The 13,225-nt window shown below is 42.0% G+C and overlaps 1 protein-coding gene across 1 annotated transcript in view; it reads left to right on the top strand.

Moving 5' to 3' along the window:
• The window catches only part of FRAS1 (Fraser extracellular matrix complex subunit 1), a 470,770-nt gene that overhangs the window by 331,266 nt on the left and 126,279 nt on the right, over window positions 1–13,225 (top strand). Inside the window, 3 exon segments of the mRNA XM_010384575.2 lie at window positions 1,709–1,825; window positions 8,018–8,132; window positions 11,244–11,381. Coding sequence (XP_010382877.2) covers window positions 1,709–1,825; window positions 8,018–8,132; window positions 11,244–11,381 — 370 coding nt within the window.

Genomic DNA, 13,225 nt, shown 5'->3' with positions numbered 1-13,225 from the left:
ATTACAGGTGCCTGCCACCATGCCCAGCTAATTTTTTGTATTTTTTAATAGAGATGGGGTTTCTCCATGTTGGCCAGGCTGGTCTTGAACTCCTGACATCAAGTGATCCACCTGCCTTGACCTCCCAAAGTGCTGGGATTACAGGCGTGAGCCACCGCGTCCAGCCAAGTTGCATGTATTTAATGCCATTTTAATGTTGATGTGCTGTCATGAGCCATCAATGGATCCCATCTATTACTCTGCATCCAAGATTTGGGACATATGTGATGTGAGTGGGATTAGAAAATAGAGCATGGCATAGTGCAAAGAAAGCATGCACATTCAGAGTCATTTTTTGGTATGGGAAGGAGCTCTGGTTTGGTTATATTCAGGTCACTTTGGAAATGTGGTTCAAAAAAGACCAACACATTTCCCATCAGTGTCTTTACTAGATCGATTCATTTGCTCAGTAATATGATTACATTTCACTACCTATTCAATGTTTGGTTCTTTTTCTTCAAAAGATAGAATGTATTCCACCACCACCCCGCTATCCCTTTTCTAATTTCCTGAAGCTACCAAAGTGAGTCACTTGGTCAGTGGAATGATCGTAAACCTGACTGATCTGGTTAAATACTGCCACTTGTTGCCTTTGTGACTTTGACACATTGCTTAAATTTTCTGACCTTCAGTTTCCTCACCTGTAAAAAAGGGGATAATAATATCTACTCTGTGGATACTAAGTAAGAGAACCCTTGAAAAGTAGCTAATGCAGCGCTGAGCCCGTAATAATAATAGATGATGAGTGAATTATAGTTATTGGTGGTAAGATCATTTACAGAGATGCTGTATCTCCTTAAAAACATGTATTTTGAGACTCGATCCCAGACATCTGATGTGATCAAGATAAAGACAGAGAAGACAGGCTTTCTGTTGGAGTAACTTTTAAAGACATAGAGAAACAGCTGCTATCCCTGCCTTTTTTTCTCAGAATTGATAGAACTCAGCCCCCTGCCATATGAAATTAATGCAACTCCACATGTCACACAGGGCTTAGCAAACAATGGAGAGAAGGAAGGTTTAAGAGGGCAGTCCAGTAACTGATGAAGAGGGAGAAGCTGCATAGGAAAAGCAACATTCTTCAGGTTTTTGAAGCAGGAAGAAGTTGATTTTGTGACCATTACACTAATTGTGAATGTTACTAATCTTGCCCTTCAATGATGAGGCTGAGATTTGTCACTTACCTATCACTTACCTGTGCTGGTTAAAAATGAAAGAAATGGAATACAAATCTTATTACATACTCATAATAAGATATTATATAGTCCTCAAAAATTATGTTTTCTGGCATGTTTAATGATATAGCAAACTATCATATTATTGTAAGTAAAAAATTATAATATGCAATTGATATGTGTGCATATAAAATGTTAAATGTCAACATATTTATATTCATTATTTCTAGGTAGTGAAATTCTAGATTATTTTTTATTTCTTATTTATACTTTCCTGCATTTCCAGCTTTGCTTAAAATGAAATCAGTAAAAGATCAATATTAAAATATGAATCAGTAAAAGATCAATATTAAAATATGAAGGGCAGAATAAGAGTTGTCATGCAGGAGCATATAGAATTCAAAGACAGCTGGCTTAAAAGAGGGAAAAACTCACGTGTGGACATGGTTGCCCAATAGAAGATGAGAGGCTCACCAGGATGACCTTCTTTTCAGGTGTCCAGTGCCTCTGATGCCCAGACCCGCCTGGAGAGCCGCATGTTCAACATCGCGATCTTACCACAGACACCTGAAGCACCTAAACTGTCTGTGGAAGCATCTCTCCATATGACTGTGAGTTGGGTGGGAGGCTTGTGGTTTCCACTTAGAGGAGGCACATAGCATGCTGATGGGATTTGATAGAGTGTCCTGGTTTTGTATGCAGTAAGTTCCTGGCCCAGATCACAGACTCAGGGGCCAGAAAGCCTAGTGATCACATTTCTCATTGACTTGAAAAAGGAACTTAAAATTCCCAGAATGAAAGGAAGGTTATGCGGAATCCATATTGACGCCCCCATCCATCGCTGATGTCCCTTCTACAGTATTCCAGACATTCCAGGGATCCTCCTTGAAAACTTGGAAGAAATTTCGGGCTTATGTCCATGAAATCAATATTTGGGTATCACTGGTTCCCTAGTTATAGGTCCACATAGTGGAGAAACTATTATTCCATCTTCTAGAAGCCCTATAAGAAACTTTCCTCTGTAAAAGTTTCCTAGAGAAGGTGCTGTCAATGCTAAATCCAGAAAGATAAATAACAATTATCCAAGTGAAAATTTGGGGGCACATTGGGAGGAATGGCGAGGTGATGACAAAGGGCATTGCCACAAGTGAAAAGAGCACATGCAAAGGCCCAGAGGTGAGAGAGAATAGAACTGTTGCAAAATTGCAAACAGTTCAACAAGACTGGAGAAATTAGGAAGGCAGCAAGGAGGTGTGATGAGGATAAGGAGGTCATGAAGCTATCACAGAAAGCCTCATATGCTGGTGGGAAGGAGTGTGGGCCATGGGAAAATGTGAAGCGAGGTGTCAACTAAATTGGTGCATGAAGCTTAGTTGAGACAATTAGCAACTCCCCCGTGACCCTTGCTCTGGGGAGGGGAGAGGATGAGTGCTATAATGCCGAAACCCCTCTTCCAGACAGAGCCGCAAACATGTAAGACCTTGTAAATTAATCATCATGGGTCCACATTTTAGTTAGCACCCACACAATTATGCTCCAAAGCAGTGTATCAGCCTTGAGCCACAACAAAGAGAACAGTTATAGTTTTAGAAATTATGGGTCTGGGACATGACAGAGACATAAAGGGGAAAATAGAAAGTTTTTAATGAATAGCTGGTATTGGCATTTCCACCGTAAACCGTAATTTAAAGAAATCATAATTCAGCAGCACTATAAAGTCTATAATTCATCATTCTGACTGGAGGAACTTGGATCAGAATTTTCTCTAAACTGTTAAGAAAAATGTGCACACACAGGTCTTGCCAAATGCTAATGCAGAGTTATTTTGAGTTTGGAGGAAACAATGGGCCAGGAACCAGGAAGACAGTGCTGTTTCCTGCACTGTCACTGTGGACCTCTGAAGAGAATTTTCAAGTCACTTAGCCTTTAAGGGCTTAGGTTGCATACGTGCAAATTAGGTCTGTCCAGTTAAAACTTAGGTTCGTTTACTGTAAACTGTGATTAGCCTACTTGTATGTTACTTAAAATATATAGTTTATATATATATTTTTTGTTTGTTTGTTTGTTTGTTTGTTTTGAGACGGAGTCTCGCTCTGTCGCCCAGGCTGGAGTGCAGTGGCCGGATCTCAGCTCACTGCAAGCTCCGCCTTCCGGGTTTACGCCATTCTCCTGCCTCAGCCTCCCAAGTAGCTGGCACTACAGGCGCCCGCCAACTCGCCCGGCTAGTTTTTTGTATTTTTTAGTAGAGACGGGGTTTCGCCGTGGTAGCTAGGTTGGTCTCGATCTCCTGACCTCGCGATCCACCCATCTCGGCCTCCCAAAGTGCTGGGATTACAGGCTTGAGCCACCGCGCCCGGCCTATAGTTTATATATTTTTTAACACTAATTAGGGCCATTACGATAGGGCATACTTGTGATCTGTAATAAAAATGCATTCTCAATTTAGTCATTTAGTCTCATCTAATAACACAAGTTTTTCAGATATTTGGTAAATATATTGTGAATGCATATGGTAAATACATGGCATATTTAGTATACTTGTATATGTGATTAAAGGTAGGAATCTACTTCTCTATTCATTCAGTCTCTCATTCATAAACACTTTTGAGCTCCTAATGTAGGTTAAGAGCTGTGGAAGACATTGGAAAGTCAATGACCATAAAACACAGTCTTTATTCTCAAGGAACTTTGAGTCTAAAAGAGGAGACAAGCAAATAAATAAGCAGGGATAATACAATGATAAATGCCATGGCAGAGCAATGATATGGGAGCAAATGGGAAGGCACCAAATCCAGCAGACCATGAGAGAGGGTCACAGAAGCATCCTCTGGTGGGGAACAGAGCAGGGTGAGTGTAAATTATCTAGAGACCAGGGTTCTCAAACTTAATCCTATATTAGAATCACTATAGAGTTGATGAAAACACAGATTGCACTCACCCACTTCCTACTCCTTCCCTCGGAGTCCCCAAAGTCCATTGTATCATTCTTATGCCTTTGCATCCTCATAGCTTAGCTCCCACTTATGAGTGAGAACATACAATGTTTGGTTTTCCATTCCTGAATTACTTCCCTTAGAATAATAGGTGAGGGATAAAAGACTACAAATTGGGTTCAGTACATACTGCTCGGGTGATGGGTGCACCAAAATCTCACACATCACTACTAAGGAACTTACTCATGTAACCAAATACCATCTGTTCCCCAAAAAAACCTATGGAAATGGAAAATTTTAAAAATTAAAAATTAAAAAAATAAAACACAGATTGCTGGAACCCACCACACTGTTTTCTAATTTAGTGGATCTGGTGTAGGGTCAAGAATTTGCATTTCTAAAGAGTTTCCAGGTAATGCTGTTTGCTGCTTCCCAGATCACCACACTAGAAGAACCACTCATCTAGACTAAATTGGGGGGAATGTATCCCAGTCTTGAGGAGCAACAGGTGAACAAAGGTGGAGACAAGGGAGAACATGACACATTTGAAGCATTACAGGTTGTTCAGCTGGCTGGAGCATAAAATCCGTTAAATGAAAATGCAGTAAGAAATGAGAGTCAGATCATGGAAGACCTTAAGTATAAGGCAGAGTTTCCATTTGTCCTGAAAGGCTGTTGGGGCAAATAAGATGTTGAGGGATTTGTAGCAGAGAAGTGCCATGATCAGATTTTTAAGGATACATGTAGGAAGATCATTCTGGCTACAGGGTAGAAAACATCCTAGATGGGGGCCAGTCAGAAAACAAACAGGCTATTGCAGTCATCTAGAGCAAGAACAATTAGTGGCATGAGCCCGTGGTTAAGAGTTCAGAAGATCTTGAAGAGATTTGCACACGAATGTTCATTGTAGCATTACTCACAGTAGCCGAGACGTGGAAGCAATCTAAACATCTATCAGCAGAGAAATGGATAAAGAAAATGTGATACACACATACACACATACAGAGAGAAGAATATTATTCAATCTTACAAAGGAAGGAAATCTTGTCACAGGTTACAACATAGATGAATATTTAAGACATTATGATAAGTAAAATAAGCCAGTCACAAAAGAAAAAAAAACTGCATGATTCTGCTTATATGAGATATAAAGTAGAATGTAGTCAGAAGAAGTAGAAAGTAGAATGGTAGTTACCAGGTGTAGAGTATGTGACGCAATGAGAGAGGGAGAAAGGGGGAGTTGTTCAGTGGATACAGAGTTTCAGCTTTGCAAGGTGGGAGAGTTCTAGAGATCTATTGCACAACTGTATGCATACAGTCAACACTACAGAGCTGTGCACTGACAAATGGTTATGATGGTTAAAAAAAAAGCGGGGGGTGTAGATTAAGAGAGACTTAGAGACACAGTGGCTTCCTATATATGGAAGGCGGGTGAAACACCCAGTGTCTGAGGATATAGAGGTGCCATTCCTCAAGATCAGGAATGTACAAGGACTTTTGGTGGGAAGCATGACAAGTTGAGTCTGGGATGTGCTGGTGAAGGGTGTGCTGGAGCAGAGTGAGTGAATTCACAGATGTGATAAGTGTGTGGGCTGGGACAGATCGCACAACATTTCATGGGTCATTGTAGGAACTTGGCTTTTCTTCTGATTAAAATGGGAAGCCATTGCGGGGTGTTGAGCAGAGGCCTCATGTCCTTGTGAAAGGATCACACTGGCTGCTGTGCTGAAAGGGAGTGTAAGGGAGGCAAGAGAGCAGTTGAGAGGCCACTGGGGTAATCCTGGGGAGAGACTGTGGCCCTCAGCAGAGTGGTGGCAGTGGGGTGGGAGAAGCAGTTTGACTCTGGATATATTCAGAGGTAACATGGCCATTATGAAAAGACTTACTCTGTAATCTTCTTTTGTTGACAGATACACTATTTTTAAAGTGTCTTTTGCAATGAGTTCTATGAAGTTTAATCTCTCATTTCTTACTATGTTTAACTGATAAATATTGAACATTCTAAGTAGCCAATATTAAAATTGATTATACTTTGATATATCTCAAACTCAATATTGCTTTCCTCACAGAATCAGTCCTTTTTCTGTGTAATGTCTATTTCTATTAGGAGAAAAATAGTATCAATAAATTTCAAAATAGACTGTTATCTTGGCTGGAACATATTTCCCTTCCCACAGTCCCAGGTCCACAATAATTCTGTCTTTTTATCACTTTATTATTTTAGGGACATCTAGATTTTCAGAATATCACATGGTACTCTGAGAATGTTCAGTTATTATGATAGTTTTGATATTAAAAGGTAGCAAACAGTACCAAACAATGTACAGAACCTATACTTTTTTGTCTGTTAGTTGTACCCACATGTGTACATGTTTATAGGTGTGTACAAACATGTATGGGATAGTAACACCTTATATAGTGCATATAGTTTTAATTTGTTGTCCTTACTTGTTTTATATTAGGGTGAGAGACCAGCTGCTATTCACAATTCTAATTTTCCTTGCTCATTACATTCCAGACCTGAGCAAGGGCCTGAAATATGACTCTTTACTATAGGGGGATTGTTCCAACCTGCAAATGCTGCCTCTCCCCAGGACAAATATGCCTTGGGGACAATTACAAAGCAACTGCAACCTTCAATCTTTTCGTGGTTAAAGGAAGAACACCACTCCCTCCTCTATGAGCATTACTGAGCCCTGCTTAATCCCTCTCTAAATGAGGAGATTCCATCTGAAAGAAGGAGGGCTTCAAAGAGCAGGAGAGCATGTCACACTCTAACCCACCTTCAGGGGTCAGTTAGGAAGAGCCCATGATGAGCTGGATGTTTTTGTTCTGTTTTACAACAGCATGCCTGATCCAGGCGAGAGGCCCCTGCTCAGGCTAGTTTCCCTCTTCTCTCCACACTGTTTTTGCTGCTGTCCCCAACCCACCACCATACCTAGTGATGGGAGTCTGAAGCTCTCCTTTTTGTTTTTTAAGTGTTGCCACTGTTAGTGGGTTATGGATGTGCACAGGGAAAGGGATAGTAAAAGTTACATACGCATCAGTCCTCTGATTAATATTGCCTCATTCATTCACTGGGTTCTGAAAGCTGGAAGAGAAAAGGCAGTATCTAGTTCTTTTAACCAGTAGAATGTAGAAAAAGGGAAATATTGGCTATTTTATGTGCTTTAATAAAGAAATACCTCTTAAACCTCCGCATGCAAATGGTGAGCCTTTTTTGATGTTTGAGGTGGGTTCACTTTTAGCCCTTTGTTATCAGAAGGCATCACAGTTTCCATGAGCAAAACTGGGGACCTGGGGAACAATGCTCTGAAGAACTTCTTGGGGCCAAGACTTAAATATCTCAGCTGAGTCCTTAGAACTTCTGGCCAGATTCCACTTAGCCCATTAAGTCAGAGGAGCAGCAGTGAGCTATGACCACTGCACTCCAGCCTGTGACAGAGCTAGACCCTGTCTCTTAAAGAAAACAAAAAGTTAGAGGAGAGACACAGTGAGCCAGCTGTGATTAGCAAGAGAGTAGAAGAGCCAGCTGGGATGCCCCATTTGGAAACGTGTTCCACCTAAGAAAAAAGTAATAATATCAGAATCCCCACCGCGTGCACTGACGTAACTGTGGGGGCAGTTGGGGGAGAGAAAACTAGGGTACAAGAAAACTTGAAAAGGACTCTCTAAACCTAGGAGGGGAGGCTTGGGAAAAATCTGTAATGCAAGAGACCAGATCCTTCTTTTGAACTCTTGAAAATTTTACTAAGTGTGACTAATTTAAAAGCCCAGAGCAATTTTTTTTTTTCTTAATAAGGTCTGTTTTTCCCTCTGGCTTTTGTTTTTCATACCATGTTTTCCTCTTCCTTCTTAAACTTTGTTTAGGCTCGAGAAGATGGCCTGACTGTCATTCAGCCTCATTCCCTCTCCTTTATAAACTCTGAGAGGCCAAGTGGAAAGATTGTCTACAATATCACTCTACCTCTGCATCCAAATCAAGGTAAGATGTGTAGTAAATGATCTTTTGAGTGATATTATTATATTCTAGTTTTTGACCAGTCTTAATATCGCTGGAGTTTTGTCTGCTTGCATACATAAAGATATATTCGTTGAGGTTTCAAGGAATACTAATTATTCACATTCCTTGCTCCTGTCTTCTAGTTTAGAACTAATTGAGAGAGAAAAAGACTATGGTCTGAAGGAGATGAATGTGATGGCTTTGGCACTGACATAGCATGCTGGATGGAGAACATACATGCTACTGGGTTGAGCTCCCCTCCCGTGTACTGGCAGAACTGGACACATAGACATCGTCTCTGTAGAACCAGAGCCTGCCCTAGTGAGGTTATGACAGGGGAACGGACCAGAATGAGCATATGTTCAGGATAAGGAGTTCTGCCAGGGAGCCCAAAGGGGGCTGAGCCACACATATTCAGTTTCTTCCCTGATTGGATACATTGCTCCTCCTCCTATCTGGGAACATGGGAATGTGGAACTATAGTCAGAGGAGATTTGGGGCCCTGCCATCAGTCCCCAAACTTTAGATCTCTTGACTTTGGGCTTAACTAATAAGCTTATGCCTGTGTTAGTCCATTTTCATGTTGCTATAAAGAAATAACTGAAACTGGATAATTTATAAAGAAAAGAGGTTTAATTGGCTCATGGTTTCACAGGCTGTACAGGAAGCATGGATGGGGAGGCCTCGGGAAACTTACAATCATGGCGGAAGGTGAAGGGGAAGCAGGTACATCTTACATGGCCGGAACAGGAGGGAAGCGAGTGGGGGAGATGTCACACACTTTTGAACAACCAGATTTTGTTTAAAATCTCACTCCTTTGGGAGGCTGAGGCAGGCGGATCACGAGGTCAGGAGATCGAGACCATCCTGGCTAACAAGGTCAAACCCCGTCTCTACTTAAAAAAAAAAAGAAAAAAGAAAAAATACAAAAAATTAGCTGGGCATGGTGGCGGGCACCTGTAGTCCCAGCTACTTGGGAGGCTGAGGCAGGAGAATGGTGTGAACCCAGGAGGCAGAGTTTACCGTGAGCTGAGATCACGCCACTACACCTCCAGCCTGGGTGGCAGAGCAAGACTCCATCTCAAAAAAAAAAAAAAAAGAAAGAAAGAAAGAAAGAAAATCTCACTCACTCACTCACTCACTCACTTACTCACTCACTCACTCACTATCACCAGGACAGCACCCAGGGGGTGGTGTTAAACCATTAGAAACTGCACCTGTGATCCAGTCGCCTCCCACCAGACCCTGCCTCCAACACTGAGGATTACAATTGAACATGAGATTTGGGCAGGGACACAGATCCAAATGACATCAAGTTCCAATAGAGGTGTGGCTGCTCCTCACAGAAAGAAGATCAGCTTCTATTAAGATAATTCTGCTTCCACATCTGGAACTTTTCTCCCAAGATTAACCACTGCCCCAAATGTAAGCCTCTCACATTATGAAATTCTCAATGAGAGAGAAAAGTCAAGAAATTAAATTCCATTATCCTTTTGATAAAGTCCAAAGAAATTAAAAGTCTAAAAGCCATCCCTCTCCTTTGTAATCTGCTAAGTCATAGCTAACAGTTCTCCCTACATTGCCAGAGTCGAGGTAGAGCCCTTTCAAACCAGCAGCCTGGGCTTTCTTCTGGAGAATAGTTGTTGCCCTCTCAGCCCTGCAGAAGGTGAATTAGTTCAACATCAAGCCTGACATGTGCCCTCCTTTGAAGGAGTGAATAGGACATGAGAAAAGATCACAGCATTAGTTCTATACCTGAAAAATTTAGAAACAACAGGCAAATCTGCAGCCCCTACAGCATTTATCACAAGCAGAGTGATAATTGCAAATTCAGTTCTTAGAATAATCAAGACCCATGTTACTATAGCCAAAGATTATTGCAGAGTCTAAGGAGTTTCTGAAGGAAAGAGGTTAGATTGAAAAACATCTTTTTACAGCCTCACCAGGAGGCCAATCTGTGCCAGTTTCTCAAGGACTTTTGAATTGAAACTCAACTGAGAGGATCTCTTAATTATGTTACCATGTATGTGACTTCTGGAAAATTAGCTGGTCTAGGCTATGGTAGGGGCAGTAGTTTGTATCCTTCTATGTGTATTAGTCAAGGTTCTCTAGAGGAACAGAACTAATAGGAGATATATATATATATATATATATATATATATATATAAAGGGGAGTTTATTAAGTATTAACTTCCACAACCACAAGGTCCCACAATAGGTCATCTGCAAGCTGAGGAGCAAGGAGAGGCAGTCTGAGTCCCAAAACTGAAGAGCTTGGAGTCCGATATTCAAGGGCCGGAAGCATCCAGCACAGGAGAAAGATGTAGGCTGGGAGGCTAAGCCAGTCTAGTCTTTTCATGTTTTTACACCTGTTTTATTTTTTAAACTTATATATTTATTTTTGAGATGGAGTTTTGCTCTTGTCACCCAGGCTGGAGTGCAGTGGTGCAATCTCGGCTCACTGCAACCTCCATCTCCTGGGTTCAAGCAATTCTCCTGTCTCAGCCTCCCTGGTAGCTGGGATTACAGGTACATGCCACCATACCCGGATACTTTTTGTAGTTTTACTAGAGACAGGGTTTCACCATGTTGGCTAGGCTAGTCTTGAACTCCTGACCTCAAGTGATCCACCCACCTCAGCCTCCCAAAGTGCTGGGATTATGGGCGTGAGCCACTACACCCAGCCTCCCTGTCTTATATTCTAGCCATGCTGGCAGCTGATTAGATGGTGTCCACCCAGATTGAGGGTGGGTCTGCCTTTCCCAGCCCACTGACTCAAATATTTATCTCCTTTGGCAAAACCCTCACAGACACACCCAGAATCAATACTTTGTATCCTTCAATCAAGTTGATACTCAGTATTAACCATCACACTATGGTTTGTATTTCATGAATCCCAGTCAATACTCTTTTGGGTTTCAGATTTGCCCTTTTCTTAAATAACCAGAGAATGGCATACCAAGAGCAACCTGAGAACAGTCAGTTTCTGAAGGATGAAAGACTCCCACCAAGAAGAGCAGGCTCTATGGCTCTAGTCATTTAGTCAGCGATGAGAATTACTGTTGATGCTTATGCCAAATCTCTTCCTCCCAGGTATCATCGAGCACCGGGACCACCCTCACTCTCCTATCCGGTATTTCACGCAAGAGGATATTAACCAGGGCAAAGTCATGTACCGCCCTCCCCCAGCAGCACCCCACCTCCAGGAGCTCATGGCCTTCTCGTTTGCTGGTAATGCTCTCCTCTCTGCTTTGAGGCACCCAACTGCTCTCTGTGGCTCTACATGACAGGCTTGCCCTGAGTCTTCCACAGTCCTCTGGACCATTTGGTGCCCCTGCTTTGTAGCTATTCAAACTAGCTTGAGACCTGTCAGCCAATATGTAGCTTGGGCTCAGTTCCATCTTTTTTTTTTTTCATTTATTCATGCATTCAGGCATACTTCCAATAAATCTTTATTTTGTGCCTCCTATGTGCCAATCACTGAACGAGGCCTTGGAGATATAGTCGCGAGCAAAAAGAGGCGTGGATTCTGCTCTTGGTGGTTTGAGCAGGTATAGAGAGAAAATTCGATAAATAACCCCAGGAATGAATGTTTAATTGCAGTCTGGGATAAGAGCTCTGAGAAAGAGGGAGAAAGTTCAGTAGTGGAATTACACATAACCAGACTGACCTAGACTGAGAGCTCAGTGAAGATACTGGCAGTGAAGTATTGGGTAGAACCTGATGAGGAAAAGTGTGTGTATTTGTATGGTCAGGAAAATGTCCCTGAAGGAAGGGCACCAGCCCTAGGTGTAGGGGCCTGGGGAAAGAGGGAACGTGGTATCTGTGTCTCTGAAATGTGAAGGATCAGGCAGAGCAGGGATGCGTCTGGTGGAAGAGACAGAGGTCACACCTGACAGACCCTTGAAGCCGGTAAGGATTTAGGTTGTTATCCCAATGTCAAGAGGAACCCAGTGGAAGTTTTCAGGTACAGGGAACTAGGGAATGGCTTTTCATAAGAAACTCTTTGACTGCAGTGATGTCAATGGACTTGACGAGGAGGCCAGAGTGGATGGCACAAGGGTAAGGGGAGGCCAGTAAGGGTCCTGCAGTACCTCAGGGGAGGTTTCATGTAGACATGGGGCATGCAGGCAACCTTTTGGGATAAAACCAGAATTTGGTAAAAGATACCTTTTTATTGGAAGAGAAGACTGAATAGAAGAATAACTAAGTTTCTCATTAAAGCCAGTGTGTGCCCTTCCACAAAGCCCAGCATGCCCTTAATCCCTGCCACCCTATCTCTTCCCTTGATCTAGTCATCAAGCCTGTTGACCAGAAAGCAGGAGTTTTAAGTCCCTACCCTTAAATATTTTTATGCCTTTGACTATTCCAAAAACATTAGTGCCTATTTCTCTCTCTCTTTTTTTTTTTTTTTTGACAGAGTCTTGCTTTGTCACCCAGGTTGGAGTGCAGTGGTGCAATCTCGGCTCACTGCAACTTCTGCCTGCTGGGTTCAAGCGATTCTCCTGCCTCAGTCTCCTGAGTAGCTGAGACTACAGATGAGTGCCGCCACACCCGGCTAATTTTTATATTTTTAGTAGAGACGGGGTTTCGCCATATTTGTCAAGCTGGTCTTGAACTCCTGACCTTGCGATCCACCTGCCTCAGCCTCCCAAAGTGCTGGGATTACAGGCATAAGCCACCGTGCCCAGCCACTGGTGCCTATTTCTTTACAATCTTTAAGGTGTATGTACTACATAACACCATGAATATAGGGTATTCTTTTTATACAGTAACTTTATTCATACACAAAAGTGGCGATTTCTTATGGTGAATTGAACGTGGTTTAAGTAATTTTAGACTTTTTTGATTATAGGTAAACATTTAAAATGATATTTACCATTATTTAATGTAAGTTTAACCACCCAGAAAACAGTTAACTCCTCAATTAGATTGAAAATCTCTAACAGTGGGTATAGGCTTCCTCTTTAGTATCTGTACACAGTGTTTAGTAACAGGATAACTAATAGCCGTTGAAAATGTTCATGGGTCTGTAACCCCTATGTTACAAGTCGTACTTTATAAGAAACACAGGA

Source organism: Rhinopithecus roxellana, chromosome 2, assembly GCF_007565055.1.
Source record: "Rhinopithecus roxellana isolate Shanxi Qingling chromosome 2, ASM756505v1, whole genome shotgun sequence".
Lineage (NCBI taxonomy): Eukaryota > Metazoa > Chordata > Mammalia > Primates > Cercopithecidae > Rhinopithecus > Rhinopithecus roxellana.
This window is presented reverse-complemented; position numbering and strand designations above follow the sequence as displayed.